This window comes from Sorex araneus, chromosome 1 (assembly GCF_027595985.1).
Source record: "Sorex araneus isolate mSorAra2 chromosome 1, mSorAra2.pri, whole genome shotgun sequence".
Taxonomy (NCBI): Eukaryota; Metazoa; Chordata; class Mammalia; order Eulipotyphla; family Soricidae; genus Sorex; species Sorex araneus.
Genome location: NC_073302.1, coordinates 40810720 through 40832925, shown reverse-complemented (window position 1 = coordinate 40832925; position 22206 = coordinate 40810720). Strand labels below are relative to the sequence as shown.

The window sequence follows — 22206 nt, the reverse complement described above, 5'->3', positions numbered from 1 at the left end:
TTTTTCTCTCTCTTCTCTTTCTTCCTTCCTTCCTTCCTTCCTTTCTTTCTTTCTTTCTTTCTTTCTTTCTGATTTTGGGTCACACCTGGCAATGCTCAGGGGTTACTCCTGGCTCTGCACTCAGGAATTACTCCTGGCAGTGCTCAGAGGACCATATGGGATGCTGGAAACCGAACCCGGGTCAGCCATGTGCAAGGCAAACACCCTACCTGCTGTGCTATTGCTCCAGCCCCAGTTTGTGTTTTCTTATCTGTAAAATCATACTTATCTCACAGGCTTTTGTGTGGAATAATCAAAGTAATCAGGGAAATGCTCAAAGGGTTGGAAAGCATAAGTTCGTCCTATTTTTTATTGTTGTGATGAGAAGCTTGAGGTAATAAGGCCAGAGAAAACCCAAGATGCAAGGCACGAGGCTGGAGAAGATTGTATAGGGGTTAAGGCACGTGCCTTGCATACAGCAGACCCCTGATTCAATCCCCAGCGCCATATATGGTCCACTGATCAGTGCCAGGGGTCATTTCTGAGCACAGAGCCAGGAATAGTCACTGAGCATCACTATGGCATGACCTTTGGGTCCTAAAATCCCATCCCCCCAAAAAAAATATTTAAAAAAAGCTGTGAGGCAGCATGATTGTGTCCCCAGGACACTCATCGCTAACTTCAAAACTTGGAGAGTCACTTTCTTTCAAATGTCCACATTTCTTCCTCTCATTTCTGTGAACAGTCAGTTCTGCCGATAAGCCCCACTTCTGCTCATTAGTTGAAGTTGGGTTCTTGTCATTTGCCATCAAGAGAACAAAATAATTCCTGGCAGCCTCTTTGGACCCTATTCCACCTTTCAATCTTACGCTCCAATAAATGCCCTTTGTTCCCCTGCATCCCTCCTATAGTCCTGACTCCTCATGCGTTCCACTTTATAAAGCTTCCTAAAAAACTAAATACACATATCTGCCAATTCTTGCTGTATTGAAAAAAGAAAAGACCAAAGGCCAGACCCCAGGCCCTGATCAGTCCATTCCAGTGGAGTGAAGGAACCAGAATAGACACTGTATCCCAGGCACCATCGGCCTGATCCTCACCATTACAAATGCCTTCACACATGGTCTCTGGTCAGTATTTCATTTAGCAACAAAATAGCGAAATCAAATGCAAATAATTATCTCCTTAGGTTGAAATCTATCAGCCCTGGGATTTTAGAGAGGAAAGAGGAGTTGGAATGATCCAACTGGAAAATAAAAGTTCAGCTTTGACCTCCTTGTCCATATCCAGTCACTTCCACTGGTGTTGAGGAAGCCCTGGGCCCCAGTGGCAGTTCTCGGCCAATCAGTATGGCAGTTCAGTGCCTGGACCTGAGGATGGATGTGATGCTGCTTGGACTGTGCAGTGCTAAGGATACCCTGGTCGCCCCAGAAGTGCTGCATCACACTCGGCAGTGCTCGGGGGCCTCCAGGGCCGCGTCCAGTGATGTTTGGGGACCATGTGGTTCCAGAAATCAAACTTACCACTAGACTTATCTCCTGACTTCTTATATTTTCTTTATCAATTGAATTTTTTAAAATATGGCTTTCTGGGTCCTACCGTCATAGATCTGGACAAAGTGTGCTCAGTTTTTTGGGGTTTTTTTGGTTTTGTTTTTCTTGCTTTTTGGGTCAGACCTGGAGATGCACAGGGGTGATTCCTGGCTCTGAACTCAGGAATTACTCCTGGCGGTGCCTGGGGGACCATATGGGATGCTGGGAATCGAACTTGGGTCGGCTGCGTGCAAGGCAAACGCCCTACCCTCTGTGCTATCACTCCAGCCCCACAGGTTTTTTTTTTTTAAAGCTCCATAGGTAGTCCAGATATGTAGCCAAAGTTGATTGAGTACTGCTGTCCTAAGGTGCCAAATCAGTATGAACACCTTTTCATGGACAAGCAGTCTGGGCTGTTGCTGTCAGTTTCTGAAATGAAGAGAATCGGCTATGATTGCTTTAAGGCAGAGTCCTCCTCCTGCATCCGTTTTTGGGAAGAGTTTATGGAGTACTGGTGTCAATTAGCATTTGGAAGAAGACTCTATTTAGTTGTTTTCTTTGACCTTGTCCAGCAGTGCTGACAGGCCACTGCTGCCTATCTCAGTGTTTGGGAGTCACTCTAGGTCCAGGTGTAGCTTGCAGGACCGTGTGGTACTGGGGATAAAATCTAGGGCTCCCATGAGTAAAATACTTTTGCCTTCCAGTTTATTGAACTCACTCTCTGATCCCAGTGTCAGTATTCTTTTTTTGAATACTTGGTTTGGTTGGGTGATTGGTTTCGGGGCCATACCTTGATAGTACTTGTGGGATACTCCCCGCTCAGTCTTTGCTCAAAGGTCACTCCTGTGTTTGGGATACCATCTCATGTTGGGGATCGAACCTGAGATCTTACATGTAAAGTATGAGCTCTACCTCAAGCTGTTTCTCCAACCTCAGTGTCGTTTTTTTGTGAACACTTGGTAGAATTCGCCTATGAAGTCATCTGAGCCTGGACTGGGTGAACTTTCATTTTTTTATTACTAATTCCATCTGTTGTTACAGTTCTGGTTTTGGTTTGGGAGCCATACCTGGCTATGCTCAGACCTTACTCCTGGCTCTGTGCTTAGGGATCACTCCTGGTGGGGCTCGAGGAACTATATATGGTACTAGAGATTGAAAGCAGGTCAGCTTCATGCAAGGCAAGCACCCAGCCCTCTTTACTATCTTCTCTCCAGGCTTTCCCCGATCATCTTTTTATATAGTTTCTTAGTAGGAAAAGAACTATTATGAAAAACTAAGATATGTAAGTTCTTAGGGGTTACTCCTGGCTCTGCACTCAGGAATCACTTCTGGCAGATTCAAGGGACCATATGAGATGCTGGAGATCAACTCTGATTGGCCATGTGCAAGGCAAAATAAGAAAGAGAGAGAGAGGGAGACAGAGAGAGAGAGAGAGGGTGTGTGTGAGAGAGAGAGAGAGAGAGAGAGAGAGAGACCACACCTAGCAGTGCTAAAGGCTTACTCCTGACTCTGTGCTCAGGGATCACTCCTGGCAGGCCTCAGGGTATTATATATGGTCAGGAATCAAATCTGGGTTGGTCACATCAGGGAAAGTGCCTTCGCTGCTCTCCTATCTTTCCATCCCCTTATTTTTTAAATCAATGTACTAATTTTTTTTTTGCTTTTTTTTTTTGGGTCACACCTGGCGATGCACAGGGGTTACTCCTGGCTTTGCACTCAGGAATTACCCCGGCCGTGCTCAGGGGACCATATGGGATGCTGGGATTTGAACCCGGGTCGGCCGCGTGCAAGGCAAACGCCCTACCCGCTGTGCTATCTCTCCAGCCCCAATGTACTAATTTTTAGAGTAGTTTTCAGTCACAACAGAATTGAGCAGAGTCTCACCACATATGTCCAGGCTCATAGGCATGACTTTTCCTACTATAGATAATTCATCAACCAACATGATTATCACCCAGAGTTCCTCCCCCCACCTTTTTTTGTGGGGGAGAAAAATACTGAAGGATTGAGAGGGTCTGCTTTCAGTTCAGTATTTGGGGGTCAACCCAAAGTCTATATTTTATGCTAGAGTTTATTTGCAATGCTACACATATTTTGGGTTTTGACTATCTAGTATCATACAGAACAGAATAATTTAATTGCCCTCCAAATACTCTTCTCTGCCTATTGATCTTTCCTGTCTCCTCAACACTGAGAAACCACTGTTCTCTGTCTCGCCTTTTTTAGACAGTTGGAATCATACAGCCTTTTCCAATTGGCTTTTCATTGGTGACATGCCTTTTTATGGTGAGTTTTTATGTCTGAAGTGTCCTCTGATCACTGCTTTCATTTCCATAATGGTAGTGTATTTTCTGAAGTACTGTTTGTATAGGAAAGGCAGACTACATGCTTGTGAACTAGCATCTGTCTCTGAGTTTTTTAAATAGAGGATTCTTTCACGCACCAGTTAAGAATCGATTGCCTTTTATCTCCAAAGATGTCTTTTGCCTGACATGTGGATTGGTTTGGGTCCTCTAGCTATCCTTTGCTAGCTGACAGGCTCTCTCCATAGATGACGCTATTTCGGGAAGAAAGGGTTTGGTTTCTGTTTGTCAATGTTTCCGTGAGGAGCTTCTGTGGTGTAGGCAACGTCTCTGGTGCCTGGCTCCTGCAACATAAGTGACTTCTTTGGCACCTGACTTTTTCAGAGTTGGGTGATCATTACCCAGAAAATTCTCTTGGGGCCTGTTCAGGGGGATTTGTTGTAGAGGGTCTTGTGTTGAGACTTCTCGAAATAGTTTTCCCTGACCTCCTCTCCAGCCAGGGTTTCTTGAAGCTTCCACCAGTACACCGCCACATTGGCTTCCTTGCCACTCGGTAAGTCATAGCTCAGCTGCTGAAGCAAGGTCTGCACATCAGCTCTGTGTTCCTGCTTTGCACACTTCATATCAAAGTGACAGGTTGTGGCTCTTCTTATATCGTTAATCCTGTTTTTTCGCCGCCCCCCCCCCCCAGGGCTGGTTGCCATTGATTTCATTAGTAGTCTCTTATTTGTTATTTTTTTTGCTTTTTGGGTCATACCCAGCAATGCTCAGGGGTTACTCCTGCTTCTGGACTCAGAAACTACTCCTGGCAGTGCTCAGGGGACCATATGGGATGCTGGGGATAGAACCCAGGTCAGTAGTGTGCAAGGCAAACGCCCTACCTGCTATACTATCACTCCAGTCCCATTACTAGTCTTTACCTCCAACCCCTGCTATTGTTAATATGAAGATTTTACCTAAGCCTTTTTTTTTTCTTTTTGGGTTCCACCTGGCAATGCACAGAGGTTACTCCTGGCTGCGCACTCAGGAACCACCCCTGGCGGTGCTCAGGGGACCATATGGGATGCTGGGATTCAAACCCAGGTCGACAGGTACAAGGCAAACGCCCTACCCGCTGTGCTATCACTCCAGCCCCTTACCTAAGCCTTTAACTAAATGAAACTTGTTTTAATTATCATAGGTCTCCTCTCTGATTGATCCCAGACTGATACAGTAGGAAGTTTATAAAGGTGACAGCTAAGATTATTTTTTAGGGCTGGAGCAATAGCACAGCGGGTAGGGTGTTTGCCTTGCACGCGGCCGACCCAGGTTCGATTCCCAGCATCCCATATGGTCCCCTGAGCAGCGCCAGGAGTAATTCCTGAGTGCAGAGCCAGGAGTAACCCCTGTGCATCGCCGGGTGTGACCCAAAAAACAAACAAACAAAAAAGATTTTTTAATGAACTGATCTGTCAACATGGAGGATTCATGTTCAATAAAGATCAAATGAACAGATTTAATAGACAGTTGGAATGTCTAAAACTAACAGTGAATTGATGACTACACTACACAAGAAACCATCAACAACAAAAAGAATGACCCCAATAGAAAAATGGGTAATGAGTACGAATAAGGAAAACAGAGAAAACTCAAATCATCATTAATGCCAGAGCTGTAGCTCAGTGGTAGAGTGCTTGTCTTGCATGTGTAAGGACCTAGGATTGATCTCTAGCACCACAAAAGAAAAGAAAATGGACCATATCTATGGGGGTGGTGAGATAGGTCAAAGGGCTAGTGCATTTGTTTTGCACGCATGCAGAAGGCCAGGTTCAATCCCTGGCACCTGATACCCCAAAAGTGACCCCTGAGCACTGCTAGATGTGGCCCACAAATCCAACCTCCCCCCCCAAAAACTCACTAAGTACTCCAACTCATTATTAAGAGATGCAAATCAAAATGAGATATCCATCATACCTGTTGGTTTGGGGGAAAAAATGCCAGAAGCTGAATAATGGTCGTATTTCACCTCCACCTCAGACTTTACCTTTCTTCCCCATTTGTTGCCACTCCATTCAAGGACACCACTATTTATATCGTTATAATAGAAAAATATAACATGGGGAGTCTGCCTATTTCTCTTTGCTCCCCAGTAATTAGCTGTTCCAGTGGAAGTAAGAGCAGTCTTTTTTTTTTCCTTTTTGGGTCATACCCAGAGATGCTCAGAGTTATTCCTGGCTCTGAACTCAGGAATTACTCCTGACGGTGCTTGGGAGACCATATGGGATGCCCGGGGACTAAATAAAGGTGAGCTGATGCAAGGCAAACTCCCTACCCACTGCACTATCACTCCAAACACCAAAAGCAATCTTTAACTGTAAGCCAGAAAAAATTTCTTTGTTCACAACATTTCATGGCTTCCTATTGCTCAGGGCCTTATCTGAGATTTGCTTCTGAATGGAAAAATTGTGTCACTGAGTTGGATAGAGCTAGACACAAACCTTTCTAAACAGACTTAATTTCCCACTCTTGGTAATAATGATTAAGCCAGACTTCTCAAATTCTGTCAATTATTGTCTTATTTAGCCCATGGAGGCAACAAATTGGGTAAAGGTATGAATTCTTGCAGGATATGGATGTTCCCACTGTTAGTCACCTCAGAAAAACATTATTAGACGAAAAAGAAGATATAGAAGGATTTCTTCTACCCTTTGGGTTCATAGTAGTTGGAGAGATTCTGGGATTTTCCACTGGTAAGGAGTGCACCAACATCCTGCCACAGGTAGGATTTCTGGGCTGTGTACAGACGTAAGGTCAATTTTAGGTTCTTTGTGTTTGATTTTGTTGTGCATTATAAGCAATTGTCTACATTGACCTTTTATTTATTTATTTATTTATTTATTTATTTATTTTGCTTTTTGGGTCACACCCAGCGATGCTCAGGGGTTATTCCTGGCTTTGCACTCAGGAATTACTTCTGGCGGTGCTTGGGGGACCATATGGGATGCCGGGGATAGAACCCAGGTCGGCCGCATGCAAGGCAATCGCCCTACCCGCTGTGCTATCGCTCCGGCCCTACATTGACCTTTTAATAGTTTGCATTAAAATTTTGTTGACTGTTACACCATGGTCTTTGCTGTGTCTTAGGGAATGAAGGGAGGTTCCTGTATCTTTGTGTGAGTGGTCAAGAGGTATTATGCAACCCAGATGAACCAGTTTGAGTTGCAAGAGTTGTTATACAAAATTCCAGAAGAGCAATGGTCTTGAGAAAGAGGATTGGCTTTGCAGCCAAGCAAGTTCTGCGTTAATTTTCAATCATAGCCGAAGTTTCCAAGAAATGTTGAGCTAAGTTGCTATTGGGTGAGGTGGGAAAGATGCTGTTTGAATGGATTTCTTGGACCTGGAGAGAAACCTCAATGGGCTGAGTATCTGCTTTGTAGAGAGGAGACCTGGTTTGATCCCTGGCACTGCATGGTTCCTCAGGACCCCAAGAATGGGTCCCCAGCACAGATCATGGAGCAGCGGCACTTTCTCAAACCTCCCACTCCCCACCAGCTAAAACACAAAACACAAATAACAGGTTTACTATCAACTCCCAAACTAGGCACTAAAGGAATTACCCCATAATAAAGGGGTCAGAGACAGGTATATTTCTAAAGCTTTAGTTGAGTGAGGTTGAGCCACATACCTGGGTTCGCATCCACTCAAGAACCTCAACCCCTTGAAACCATTTCTCTGGCATTGGTTACATTTTTAATTTCTGGAAATGACAAGGTAACAACTTAAAAACTAAGCTAAAACCTTGTTTTTCTCTCTTTTTTTTCCTTTTTACTATTAGCGAGACCTAATAGCGAACGCAGAGCCAGCAGTCACCCTGAGCACCGCCATGGATGGCGGATGACTCAAATCCCCCTCCCAAAACTGGTCAATTCTAGAAACAAAATATCGTTCCGGGCTGGGAAGGATGAGCTGGAGCCGAGAAGCAGGTTCCATCCCGCGTGTTTCAGTCCCTACCCCACCGTCTCGGTCTCCCAGCTTCTCTCCTAACTGGGAGTAGCCTCTGTGCACCGAGGCGTGGCCCCAACATCCAAAAAAACTCCAGACTTTCCTCTTGCTCAGCGTCCATCTTTTGTTGCATTGTCATCGTACCCCTTCCCGCCGTTTATCGCTTCTAATACATGGCTTGTTTTCTGATTTATCAGAGCTTTATGGACATTTCATTTCTTTTTTTTTTTCCCTCCGTCTGCTCTGCAGATCTTCTCCCCCGCACCTCCCGCCGCCCCCAAGATTTGCTTTTATTCCATGCTCAGTTTTATGTGGCCCACTTAATTCCTTGCAGCAGGAGCGTGGTGTCTGAACCGAAGTCAGCTAGATCAGGAAGAGGCCGGTCGGGCGGCAGGGCAAAAGGACAGCGGGGTTAAAGGACGCAGTGAATCGCGAAAAGGAAAAACAGTGATTGCGCAAATCCCGGCCACTCACCCCCCACCCCCACCCCCACCCCCACCTCCACCTCCTCCTTCTCTCCCAGCCGCCGCCGCCGCCACCGTCGCGCGTCTGACGTCACGGACGCGCCGTACGCTGGGCTCGGGGCGCGCCCGCTGCACCGTGGCCCTCTCCGGAGCGCGCCGATGAGAATTTTCTGGCGGCGCCGGAAGTCCGGGGCACGTGACCGGTGACAGCGCCTGGCGGAGCAGCTTGGCTCGCTGGCTGGCGGCGCCGCGGCCCGGGATGGCGGAGGCTCCTCCAGTGTCAGGTTAGGGCTGGCGCCGCCGGGCCCCTATGGGAGCAGGATCGGGGTAGGGGGTGGTCAGGGCGCCGAGGCCTCGGGCGGGTGGGGGCGCGCGCGAAGGGGGGGAGGAGGAGGAGGAGGAGGAGGAGGAGGAGGAGGGGGGGGATAGCGGCGGAGGGTGGGGGCTCGCTCGGGCCCGGCCGTGCGCGTCGTGTGTACTGAGATCCCCGCCCGTCTGGGCCCGCATCGGGCCCGGCGGGTTCGGGTGGCTTGTCCACCCCCACCCCGCCCCCCCACTTCCAATCCCGATTCCTGGGGGCCGCGGCCAGGCGGGGTTGGAACGCTGCTGCTTGAGGGGGTTACGCCCGTGGGCGCTGGAGGGGCTGGGGTGGGGGCGGGGTGGGGACGGCGCGGGCGGGCTCCGAGCCGCGCAGGCCTCGTGAGGCCCACGGGGAGTCGCTAAGGGAACCCCAGGGTTGGGGGGAGACTTCCGCCCCCCCTCCGCTCCCCTGCCCGGCCATTGGCCCGCGGCCGCGCCGCGCTCGCCTCCCCGTCCCCATCCCCATTTCCGGCGGGGCGTGCCCGCTAGCTGCGTGTTCCGAACTCTCCGGACGGCCCACCCGAAAGGAACGTCCGTGGCCTGGCGGCCTCGCTGCCCGCCCGCGACGCAGGCGCCGCCCCCCGCCCGCGAGGCCGCAGCGCGCGGCCCCCGGCCTGCACCCGCGCGGGCGCTGCCCCGTTACCCCGCGGCCCGCGGCCTTTCCCGGGCTCGCCTCCGAAAGGGAGTGCTCGTCGGGAAGGCACTGCCCGAGAAGCCAGCCTTGAAACACCGCTCGGCCGTCGGGACCCTCTTGATTCTAGCTCAGTCCATACGCCCCGGCCGGCCCTCTGGAGCGAAGCTTTTGTTGGAAGTTTTGGAAATTTTGGGGGGGAGGGGGAACTGATTCCTTTGTTCTTAAAAAAAAAAAAAAAAAGAGTATCACAGCCCACTCGCTTGATTTTTGTTGTTGTTTTGCCGTCGACTCTTTCTGAAAAAGCCGAGCAGGAATTTGGTTTTTTTGAGGTCTGGAAACATTTGGGAATTATTATTATTATTATTATTTTTAGTTTTGAGCTACTGTAACAAGCAGCTGTTAGGGCATCCGAATAGAGTAGCTGAGTGTGTTAGGGGCTGGATGTCGAGTAAAATGACTTCGTTGTTGTGAGTCTGGTTCAGAGTTGGAAAAAACATGGTGCGCCCACCGGTCGACCCTAGATCCGAGGAGATACTGAGTTCAGGGGGCAGTTGTAGCGGGTGGGGACTTTTTGCGGCTGCCATTACGGTATTCTCCCTTTCTCTTTCCCAGAGCTTTTCCTTTGGATCCGTTGTTCTTCCCATTTTCAGGCCCAGGGCTCTTAGCCATTGCTCCCTCCACCAGCGTTTCCAGCGTTGCTGGGTGGGGCTCATCATAGTTTTGGCCCCTGATGTTGTGCCCTCCACCCCATCTATTGAGGCAAAGTTCCCCCAATACGGAGACCTACCATCTCCCTTTCCTACGTTTTGTTCTGTTTTTGTCTTAGTTCCTATTATGTGTCTTTTTTTCATCATTTCTAGTCTACACCCTTGTACTCCCCTCCCCCCCTAGAGTTTAGTTCTCGTGTTTGCTCTTGTCCTTGAACAGCTGCCCGGTGCCGGGAACTTTCTGTCCAAGAGAATAGGCTCTAATGCCAGCTTTGTCTGTGGACTTTGTAGTCGGCCACTGGACTTCCCCCTGCTCTGCTCCACCCATCTGCTGGACAGCGCTCATACCGCCGTCTAGCATAGCTTCTGGGTACCACTTGTTCTTCAGTCATGCTTTGCTGTTGAGATAGTGTTTGCACTGAAGACTTTCAGCTAAGCTACTTAAAATAGTGCAGAAAATTAGTGCTTCGGGTGTGGTTTTCTAATATGGGTACTCTTGTTTCTTCATGATTTTTTGTTGGGGGGGCAGATGAAGGGGTCATCAGGTGGTGCACAGAGGCCATTTCTGCCAAGGAACTTGGGGGTTGCTGCTGTCCATGGGGGAGGTTGAACCAGGGCCTCCTGCATGTGAAGCACACACCTCTGGCCCTTCTTCCTCCTTGTTTTTGTGTTGTGGGCCTCACCCAGGGTGCTGCAAGAGGCTACTCCTGACTGCTTGAGGGTGTCAGGGATGCGAAGCATGTGCTGGGCCATCTCTGATGTCTCTGTGTCCATTCATTTCTCTTAGCCACACTTGGAGGTGCTTGAGGCTTAATTCTGGCTCTGTGCTCAGGGATCACTCTCGTTGAGATTCAGGGGACTATATGAGGTGCTGGGGAGTGAACCCTGATTGGCCCCATGCCAGGCAAGCACCTCACCCACTGTACTCTATCTCTGGCCCTTTTTTGTATTCCTTAGGGGTCTGCCCAAGGGCATTGCCTACTACCCCATGTGTAGTGGAACATTTACTGTAGATGAGGAAACGATGTTGCCTTGCTAGACTCTGGAATTGTATCAACTCCTTACTGCTCAGCACAAAGCACCCTCTTTGAGTCCTTTAGCAGGAGATACATAGATACATATGCATCCTCTGGGTGGGGGCAAACCCTGCAGTGCTTGGGGCTTACTCCTGACTTTCTGCTCAGGGATCACTTCTTGTGGGCTCAGGGGACCATATGGGACGTCTGGAGTCGAACCTGGATCAGCCACATGCAAGGCAAGCGCCCTAGCAGTTGTATCTCTCTCCAGCCCTACCAGGGTATTCTTGGCAACTTTTTTTTTTGGGGGGGGGTCACACCTGGCGATGCTCAGGGGTTACTCCTGGCTCTTCACTCAGGAATTACCCCTGGCGGTGCTCAGGGGACCATATGGGATGCTGGGATTAGAACCCTGGTCGGCCGCGTGCAAGGCAAACGCCCTACCCGCTGTGCTATTGCTCCAGGCCCCTCTTGGCAACTTTTAATGACCTTTTTTTTTTCTGTCCCAGTCTCCCTGCCCCCCACCCCTTTACTTTTTCAAGCTGTCATGTAGAGAATTAACTTCATGATACCCACTTGGGTCAGTCTTCCCACTCAGCATATAAGTGCATGTTTTTACTATATCCCGCCCCCCTCCCCCCGTCTTACTCAATTTATAAAAAAAATTTTGGGGGGGGGTCACCCCTGGAGATGCTCATGGATTACTCCTGGCTCTGCATTCAGAAATTACTCCTGGTGTGCTTGGGAAACCATATGGGTTGCGGGGGGATCGACCCGGGTTGGCCCCATGCAAGGCAAACGCCCTACCTGCTGTACTCTCACTTCAGCCCCTCTTGTTCAGTTCTTAAGTATATGTTTCTATGTACCCACTGCCCGACCATAACCAGTGTAAGAGGCCTCTGGAGTGGAATTGTCCATCTGTTTTGGAAGACCCCTGCTGTGGCGTTGGGCAGGTGATTTACTCTGATTTCTCATTAGGAATGGGAAAGAGTAAGAGAGCTAATGCATGTAAAGTGCCTGGACAAATGCATGGCACATGTTAAATACCTCATAAATGTTAGGGCTTAATCTTAAAATGTGAACCCACAAACTGTGCTGCACCCACCTGTGCTCGGGTCTGTGTGTTTCAGAAGTTCTCTAGTCCTAACAGTATTTATAAAACACCATTCCCCCCGCCCACTACTGAAAAGGAAATAATTGTGGCATGGTTTATTCACAATGAAGAATTATTTTACATTTTTTAACTTTTTAAAAATTTATTTTAAATGTTATTTTAATAAAGCTGTTCACAATAATTTATTATATTCAGTATTCCAACACCAATCCCACTATCATTACACCCTCCCACCACCATTATTTCCATTTTCCCAACCACCACCCAATCTTGCCCCAATAGCTAATTTGTTTAGCTGCCCCTAATTTATTTTGTATTGCTTGTTATGAGTAATGTGCTAAAAATGATCAAAAAAGGTTTCCTTAGAAGAAAGAGTGTGAAGATTGTTGTATCTCACACTGGAGCCATTAAGCCTTTGTATAAGAGATTACTAACATGTTGTTACAGGTTGAGCCTTATGTGCCAATTTTTTAAATTTTATTTTCATAAAGTTGTTCACAATAATTCATTACATTCAGTATTTCAGCACCAGTCCAACAACCATTACACCTTCCCACTACCATTATGTTGAATTGTCCCACCACCACCCAAGCCTGCCCCACAGACAGATGTTTATATCATATATAATTTATATATTATATGTTAATCATATAAATTATGTAATTTAAGTATTTTTTATCTATATCAATTGACTTCTACCTTACGCCCCATCAAATGTAAAGTAGAAGGTGTGCTACTCTTGGTATATCAGTGGCATAAATTATGAGATCTGTCACACAGCCATGATGCTTCTGGAATTCTAAAATTTTAAATAGGATGCTTGCGCTGAAGTTAAATTTTTTTAACTGGATGGTGATTTTAGGGTCTGGAGGCATCTCTGTAGTGTGTTGCTTTCTTCCTAGATTTATTTATTTAATTGTGAACTGGATCATGGCCATTATTGCGCATAAATGGCACCCAGAAGCAGTTCGTGGCTGTGACTGTCAGGAACCCGGGAAACACGGAGATGGGAGGAGGAGCCCATTCCTGACTGTGAGCCTGGAGATTTCAGTCACAAGTCCTGCATACCTGGCTTTTTCAGTGGACTCATTCTCATGTGTGGGGGGGGGCTCTGGATGAGCCCATGAATGTCCTTTGTGAGCTTGGCGGCAGTTGGGTTCTAGCGGGACGCACCAGCCCCCCTCTGAGGTGCCCTGATGAAACCAGCCTGGTGTGGGGTGGGAAACATCTCCAAGGTATGTGACTCCCTTTGAGATTCATGTGTGAGTCTGCTAATATTTTTTTTCTATTTTTTTTCTTTTTGGGTCACACCCAGCAATGCTCAGGGGTTACTCCTGGCTTTGCACCCAGGAATCACCCCTGGCAGTGCTTGGGGGACCATATGGGATGCCGGGGATCGAACCCGTGTCAGCCGAGTGCAAGGCAAACTCCCTCCCCGCTGTGCCATCGCTTCGGCCCCGAGTCTGCTAATATTTTTAATATTGGTTGCCTTCTACTTTACACCCCATCCAATGTGGTGTGCTATTCCTGGTACATCAGTGGTATATGCATATGCAACCTCACACTCCAGGAATTCTAAGATTTTAAATAAGATGGTAGAGCTGGAGTTAAATTTTTAACTGGATGGTGACTTTGGGGTCTGGAGGCATCTCTGCAGCTTGTTGATCTCTTCTGAGATTTATTTGTGACATAAATGGTGTTTTATAAATGAACCAGATCATGACTGGTTAAAGAGCGTATATGGTGCAGTTCTGTCAGCCTCCTGGAAGAACAGGGGGATGAGGGAAGACCACTCATCCCCAACTTTGTATGATCTGGAGATTTTGGTCACAAAATCCTCATACCTGAGTAAAACCATTTTAACCACTCGCATGTGTAACTAAATTGCTCTGTTATCCACAGCAACTATTAGTAATTGTTACTATCCTCATAACATTTATGAAAAATGGAGTAAAGTACCTTGCATGAAGATACTATAAGGGATGAGTAGGGACTTATCCCTCTGTCTTGTCGCTCCTAGGGATTCATAGTGTATTCTGTATGCTACACAAAGGTCTGTGTGTGTAGGTAAATCATGTCCTTTTTGCCCTTTCAGAACTGAGTTGACAGGACCCAGAAGCATCTTTGGGGTAAAAACTTTTTTGAAGGAGTGTGTGCTTCAATCTCAGGACTCTGAGATGTTGGGACCATATTTTTAGAGATATGTAGAAAATCTGAAGTATGTTTTGGGAAGGCAGGGGTGGGGGGAGCGTGCAGGGACTGATGTACTTACTGTGCTAAGTCCTCTCTTAATGAAAGTTTATTTAAGTGTAAGAATGCATTGAAACAACATGGTCTTTGGTAATAGATGCGGGAACTTGGATTAAAACATTAACGGAATGTCTCATAGATTGGAGGGTCACACTTTATTTATTTATTTATTTTTAAGAATTTTATTTTATTGAATCACCATGTGGAAAATTACAATGCTTTCAGGCTTAAGTCTCAGTTATACAATGCTGGAACAACCATCCATTCATTCACCCGTGCCCATATCCAACCACCAAAAAAAAAAAAACCAGCACACCTCCCATCCCGGCCCTCCCCCCCCCCCCCCCCCGCCATGTAACTGATAAATTTCACTTTACTTTCTATTTACTATGGTTACATTCAATATTTCAACACAAACCTCACTATTATTGTTAGGAGTACCCCACTAGTCAGATCTGTTGTGAAGAGATACGAGGTCGCGCGGCTGTGGTAGCAGCCTTGAGGTTTTGAATTTCTGTACTTTAGCAACAAAGTCCAGGGGGAGGGTCACACTTTAAACTGATTTTTGCTGATTTCCAAACTGTTCTTGATGTTACACATTATTACTGTGAAGTTTTGGAAGACACATGGACCCTTCAACATACCCCCACCCCGGGACTGTTTGCTGACCTTAAGCTTTTAAATAAAATAAGTTCATGTATAGGTAATGCCTAGTGACCCAGGTGAACATTTTTACTTAGCTCTTAGTTAGTAGTGGCTTATTGTGTGACTGCTTGGACATGGGATGATCAGTCTCCCACAAGACTCTGGAACCTCTCCCTTTCATAGGAAACAGGCCTCACTGAGAGTTCTGGTTTCATAGAGCTTATAGGACAATAACTTTTAGATAAGGCTTTTGTCTTTGGGGCAGCATGGGTAAAGATTACATTTTTTTACCCCCACTGGCAAGTCTGTTTCTTATGTTCTAGGTACGTTTAAATTCAATACGGACGCTGCTGAATTCATTCCCCAGGAGAGAAAAAATTCAGGTCTGCATCGTGGGACCCAGAGGCGACTAGATTCTAATAAGATTGGGAGAAGAAATTATACCTCTCCACCGCCCTGCCACCTTTCCAGACAGGTTCCTTACGATGAGGTCAGCGCTGTCCATCAGCACACTTACCACCCCTCGGGCAGCAAACCCAAGACCCAGCAGACTGCCTTCCATCCTGCTGCTTCTGGGAAATCGCTCAAGAGCCAGGCCCTTCAGAATCAACCTTGGCAGAAGCTGAGGAGTGAAAAGCAGCAGGTCCGAGTCAAGAGAACACAGAGTCTCACGGACCACACCTCAGATGTAGCCAGCTTAGAAAGTGGGTCCAGGCCAGAGAGTGGGAACCCCAGAGAGCAGAGCCCTTCTGAGAGTGAGAAGGAAATTGTCAGTGCAGACCCTCGGGGGGCAAAGCCCAAAAAAGCCACTTCGTTTGTATACAGCTATGGGAGAGGACCAAAAGTCAAGGGGAAAATCAAAGGTGAATGGGGTAACAGAATGCCTCTAAAACCTGAGGATGTTGGACCAGAAAATAACAAGCCAGTGGGGGTTATCCACCCCGATTCTTCAGATACGCCCTTTAGAAAAGGGGTACTAGATGGGTACGCAGCGAGACGCAATGAGCAGAGAAGGTACCCACAGAAAAGGCCTCCCTGGGAAGTGGAGGGGGCCAGGCCCCGGCCAGGCAGGAACCCTCCAAAACAGGAGAACCAGCGGCATGCAAGTGCAGGCCCCCGAAACAGCATGGCCCCCATTCCAAAGTACACTCTCAGCGACAGACCAGCAAAAACTGCCTGTGACAACGGGAACTTGGCCGTCATCAGCAAGCCTTCCAGAAGGGTTGACCCAGAAAAATGTGCCGGAAGGAGGCAGAATCCTCCAGCATTATCTCCTTTCCTCCGAGGCAAGCAGAACCATGTGCTGAAGAACGTGGAGACACACACAGGTAAGTCTGTGCAGATGGGAGAAGGAGATGTCTTGGTTTGTTTTTTTATTTTGCATTTTGAGTAAGTCAGATAGTCATACAATTTAGATACCAGAAAGTATTAAAAGGTGCAGAGTGATGAGCCAAAGAGGTAGTACAGTGTGGGAAGTACTTGCAGGTAGCCATCCAGGTTCAGTCCCTGGCACCCCATATGGTCCCCTGCAACCAGCCAGGAGTAAAACCTGAGCGTTGCCGGGTGGGGCTCAAAAAACAAACAGAAAAAGGTGTAGAGTTGAAAATCTGTCCTTGCGCAGTCATCTTCCTGGGTTCTGCTGCCACCCACTTCCCGTCCCGTTGATTTCATGTTTATGCATTGTAAGTGCAAATAAGGAATTTAGTGTGGGTTTATTTTGGTTTTTGTTGTGGTGATGTTTTTTGCAGTGCCGGATCAAACTCCCAAACTCCAGGCCTTATGCATGCAAGGCGAGTGCTGTGCCTGCTTAGCTGCAGCTGTTCCTAAACAATTTACTATCTTGAGCTTCTGTTCATTTTTTCCACCAGCATTTGTTTGCTTTGTTCTTTGGGCCACACCCAGTGGTGCTAAGGGCTTACTCCTTGCTCTGTGCTTAGGGATTGCTCTTGGTGATGGTCAGGGTGATCATATGTGATGCTAGGGCTGAAACCCAGGTCAACCACTTACAAGGCAAGCACCCTACCCACTGTACTATCTCTCCAGCCTTCTCCACTAGCATTCAAATATACTGAACTGTATCTCTCCACCACTTAGTCCTACTTACTGGTTCTCTTCACCTACAAATTCATCTTTTACTTACATTGAAATTTTCTGAAAAATATGGGTAAGCACTGTTCTGTGTGCTACAAATACATATTTGTGAGGGTTGGCACATGGGGATTGAACCACACCCAGCAGTGCTCAAGGGGCATTCCCTGGCTCTGTGCTCAAGAGTGACCCCTAGTGGACTGTGTATGTAGTACCTGGGATCAAACCAGGTTGGCTGCACGCAAGGTAAGCACCTTATTTCCTATACTCTTCTCTCCAGCCCTCCACTGGGAATATAACACTGATGGGATTTATTTTCTGGTGGGAAAGATGAACAGAAAACATTTAAATATGTAATATACCAGATAGTGATTTAGAGCTTAAAAAGAAATTCAGGTTAAAAAAAAAAAAAAAGACAACCCACCTGGCAGGGGCAGTCATTTAGATAGGTCTTTTTGAAGTGCACAAATGTGGCACGCTGCACTCCAGAGGGAGGACACATTTAGATTGGAGTGGGAAGGGTCTTTGTCAACAAGGTTGGTGGCCAGAAAGATGCTCAGAGAAGTCAAAGGGACTGGATTTGGTTCTAAGAAGATAAGCTGCAGGGAAGTGTAGAGAAAAGAGATAATTGGGCCAATTTTACTAATATTTTAAATCATCACCAAGACTGTGGAGAGCAGACTGTAAGGAGGCAAGAAGACATGTTAACAGACTAGTAGGGTGAGTCCAGTCAAGAATGGAGTCTTTGACTGAGAGGAGTGATCGAAGAGGTATGGTCACGGTGGATTTTGAACATAGTTGGAAAGTAAAAGGATTTGCAGACAGATTGCTTGTTGGATGCACAAGAATAAAACAAAGCCAAGGGTTTTGTGCCTGAGCAGTGCAGAGCAATTGAATATACTAACCCTGTGAGTTCTGGGAGAGAAAAGGGTGTTTTAAAAACAATGACACCTGGGGCTGGAGTGATAGCATAGCCGGTAGGGTGTTTGCCTTGCACGCGGCCAACCCGGGTTCGAATCCCAGCATCCCATATGGTCCCCTGAGCACCGCCAGGAGTAATTCCTGAGTGCAAAGCCAGGAGTAACCCCTGTGCATTGCCAGGTGTGACCCAAAAAGCAAAACAAAAAAAAACAAAAACAAAAAAAAAACAATGACACCTTCCACCCCAGCTGACCTTCATTACCCTTTTAGGTGGCACTTCATAAGTCCCTGAAGGATTATCCTTCTGATTACCCATTTGGCAGAATCCCATCCGAGTCAGTGTTTCATTCTACCTTTCCAGTTCCATCTGGGTAGCAGAAGGCTATTGCAGTAAATCTTGTAATAGCCTGGATTTGGTGCTGCTGTAATTACTGACCTTTTTGATTATCCTGTTTAAAACCATGTACTGTACCCAGAGAGCACACAGTGGTTAGGACACATGCTTTGTGTGCCCTGGTTCAATTCATAGCACCACATATCTCCCTTGAGCATCACCAGGTGCAGCCCTGGCAGCCCCTAGCTCTGCCCAGCATGGTCCTGGAGGCCACCACATAGCTCTGGGAGGCCTGGGTAATCCCCATCACTGCAGGCCCCGACAGCACTGCATTCTAAGGCCCCGGCATTGAAGTGCAATACAGTTGGCCAAGAATTGCCTTGTGTCAGGGCCTCCTGCACACTACTTAGGAGGCTCCCCAAATCGACCATATTTCTTCCACTACCAGCATTTCCTGCCTCCTTTATTATTCTTCATAAACCCACTACTTTATATTATATTCTAATTTTTTGTTTGTTTATTGGAGTCTTTCTGATATATACCCTCTTAACTTCCCTTTTTCTTTTATTTGTTTGATGAGTATCTATTCAGCACCTGGTATGTGTCAGGTACTAGAAATACTCCAGGCTGGAGAGATAGTTCAACTGGTTAGACATTTGCTCTGCACATGCCCAGCCCAGATTCAATCCCTGGCATCTCCCCAAGCCCTGCCAGGAGTGATTCCTGAGCACAGATCCAGGAGTAAACTCTGAGCACAGCTGGATGTGACCCAAAAATCAAGCAAACAAACAAACAAAAAATACTTAAGGCAAGACAGAAAACCTCTGGCCTCACCTCACAGAACTTAGTCTAAGGGTAGTCCATATTTCTTTTTTTTTTTGCCTTTTTGGGTCACACCCAGCAATGCACGGGAGGTACTCCTGGCTCATGCACTCAGGAATTACACCTGGCAGTGCTCAGACGATATAGGATGCTGGGAATCGAACCCAGGTCAGCCGCGTGCAAGGCAAATGCCCTAGCCGCTGTGCTATCACTCCAGCCCCCGGGTAGTCCATATTTCTTTCGACATTAAATTGGACAAAGTGCACATTTTCCCATTCTGGGGCCCCCCACATCTCTGCCTGAGATAATTTCTTTAAGGCATGCATTCTTCATCCTGGGAATTTGTCCACATCTCAGCTTGGGGTGTGTACTTGGCACTCTGTAGAGAAGCCTGTGTCCTCTCTAGAGTGCGTGACTCCCTTTTCTCTCCTTATATTTCCCAAATAAATGTGTCATCACTCTGTTCCTCCTTCCTCAAATTTTCTGTGATAGCAGGCGGCAAGCAAAAGAATACCTGGGCAGACTGACTTTTTCTCTTGATAAGAGCAAATTCCTCATTCCAACCTGAGTTCCAGCACTCCCTAAGAAATTGGGTGGTGGGATTGGACCAAGGGTTTCCCACGCGCAAAACATCTGCGCCAGCCGTTTAAGCCATCTCCCAGACTCCTCTGGCAGGAGTCTTAGGATGCTATGCCCTGGTCTCTCTTACTAGTGACCTTCCCGAGTCAGGGACTGTGTCTCCTTTATTCTGACAACCTTACCATAGATTGCTAGGGCCTGCAGTAGGCACCAAAGCGTTTTGTTTTGTTTTTTTCCCCATTGGCAGGGGAGTGGGGCACACCCAGCAGTGCTCAGGGCTTTCTCCTTGCTCTGTGCTCAGGATCACTCCTGGCCGGCCCAGGGGAACATATAAGATGCCAGGAATCAAACCCAGTACCCACGGTACTATCATCCCCTCTCACCCCCCAGTGTTTGGATTCTTCAGTGCATTTGAACTCATCTGTGTTGTGCTTGAAACAGGTTCTCTGATTGAGCAGCTGACAACAGAGAAATACGAGTGCATGGTGTGCTGTGAATTGGTGCGTGTCACAGCCCCAGTGTGGAGCTGCCAGAGCTGCTACCATGTGTTCCATCTGAGCTGTATCCAGAAGTGGGCCAGGTCTCCAGCCTCTCAAGCAGGTGAGTCACTTCCCTCTGCTGAGGGTTCGGGATATTCTCTTGCTTCTGGGCAGACAGAATACTCTTCTGAAGCTAGGAGGCAGTGCTGTTGTAGTCTGTTGAGCCTACCTTGGCAGCAGGAGTCCTGAGTTTGATTCCTGGTGCCACTGTGAATGCCCAGTGCAGTTCTGGCTGGCTGCTGTCTGAAATCCTAGTGCCACAGTGATTTCAGCTGCCGGTTCTGTCATGAGCTGCAGTCAAGTTTGTAATCCCAAGGCCAAGGAGATACTTGGTGGGCTGAGTGCTGGCCTTGCCTGCCGGAGGCCTGGCTTTAATCCCAGTGCTGCACGGTGCCCTGATCACTAGAAGTCACCCCCATGAACCAGAGTGATAGTACAGTGGGTAGGGTGCTTGCCTTGTATGGGACCTACCTGGGTCCACTACTTAATGGCCCTCGAGTGAGTGCAAAGACAGGACTAACCCTGAGCACCTCCAGGTATGGCCAAAAAAATTAATTACAAAGTGACATCACCACCCCCACCCCCTGCCGGCTACAGAGCCAGGAGTGAGCACTTTCAGGTGTGGCCCCAAAATAAGTTTGTGGTTCCCCAGACTTTGCAACAACAAAAGAGAAGGAAAAGAGGGAAATATTTAGTTCAACCATAATATTTGTCTTCAGGGAGGAAAAGTACATTGATCATATGCTTATATGATGAATATACTAATTGATATATTAATTCTCTTGATATAGTGATTGATACATTCAGAATATTCTGATTAGAGATGAGCAGTATTAAGCTATAGATCTTAACATAAGCCTAACAAGATTGAACTATTAAATATGTATTTATATGTAGTTTTTGGGTTGGGGCCATCCCCGGCAATGCTGAGGGATTACTCCTCTCTCAGCTCTCAGAGATCACTCCTGGTAGGCTTGGGTGACCATATGGGGTGCCAGGGATCAAATCTGGGTTTGCTAGCTCTCCGGTCCCTCTTATTTTTTTCAAGCCAAGGATCATATTTATCTTTTTTGCGGGGAGGAGAGGAGGGACACACCTGGTGGTGCTCAGGGGTTACTCCTGGATCTGTACTCAGAAATTACTCCTGGCGATTCTTAGGGGACCATAGGGAATACTGGATATTGAACCCAGGTCAGCCATTTGCAAGGCAAATGCCCTACCTGCTATACGCTCGGCCCCCATCGTTTTTTATCTTGACATTAGAAATAATAGCAATGCTCAGGGGTTACTCCTGGCTCTGCACCAGGAATCACTTCTGGTGGTGCTTGGGGGACCGTATGGGATGCTGGGAATTGAACCCGGATCGGCCACATGCAAGGCAAATGCTCTTCCCGCTGTGCTATCGCTCCAGCCCCTAGTAGCACATTCTTGGGCCTAGGAGGAGGCTTAAAAGACTGAGTGCATATATGTATGCCGGAGACCCACCTTCAGCCCTTGCCACATCAGTCTCCTGAGCACGGAATCTGAGTAGCCCAAACCTTGCCCTACCCCCTAAAAAAAGTAAAGTATAGTGCATTCTCACCACAAAATGAAATGATTACCATGTGATGTCATAGAGATGTTAGCTGATGCTCCTGTGGTAATCATGTTGCAGTGTTTGGATGTATCATACCAAAACATTGTATGTCTTAAACTTATCAGTGTGATATGTCAGTTGCAGCTCAGTTTTTAAAATACAGATAAAATGGATACAAACTTGATTCACTATGTCCAAAGTCCTTATGTCTGAATGCAGTACTTACGCCACATTAGAGCACCAAGGATTTGTTTCTTAAATGTCTGCTCTCCTTCATGTGCAAATTACTACTGTTGCTTCAATATTATGACTTCCTGGAGATTGAAAAAAATTTTTTTTAATTTCATGTGCTTTTGAAAGGA

At 47.2% G+C, this 22206-nt stretch overlaps 1 protein-coding gene across 2 annotated transcripts in view; it reads left to right on the top strand.

The window, feature by feature from the left end:
- The first annotated feature begins 8386 nt into the window (after positions 1–8386).
- NFX1 (nuclear transcription factor, X-box binding 1) overlaps positions 8387–22206 on the top strand; it is a 69746-nt gene continuing 55926 nt past the window's right edge. For both annotated transcript variants that reach the window (XM_055131764.1, XM_055131760.1), the window contains exons 1-3: positions 8387–8543; positions 15309–16313; positions 20171–20329. In XM_055131764.1, the coding sequence (XP_054987739.1) occupies positions 8519–8543; positions 15309–16313; positions 20171–20329 (1189 nt within the window). In that variant the 5' untranslated portion in view covers positions 8387–8518. The remainder of the gene's footprint in view (positions 8544–15308; positions 16314–20170; positions 20330–22206) is intronic.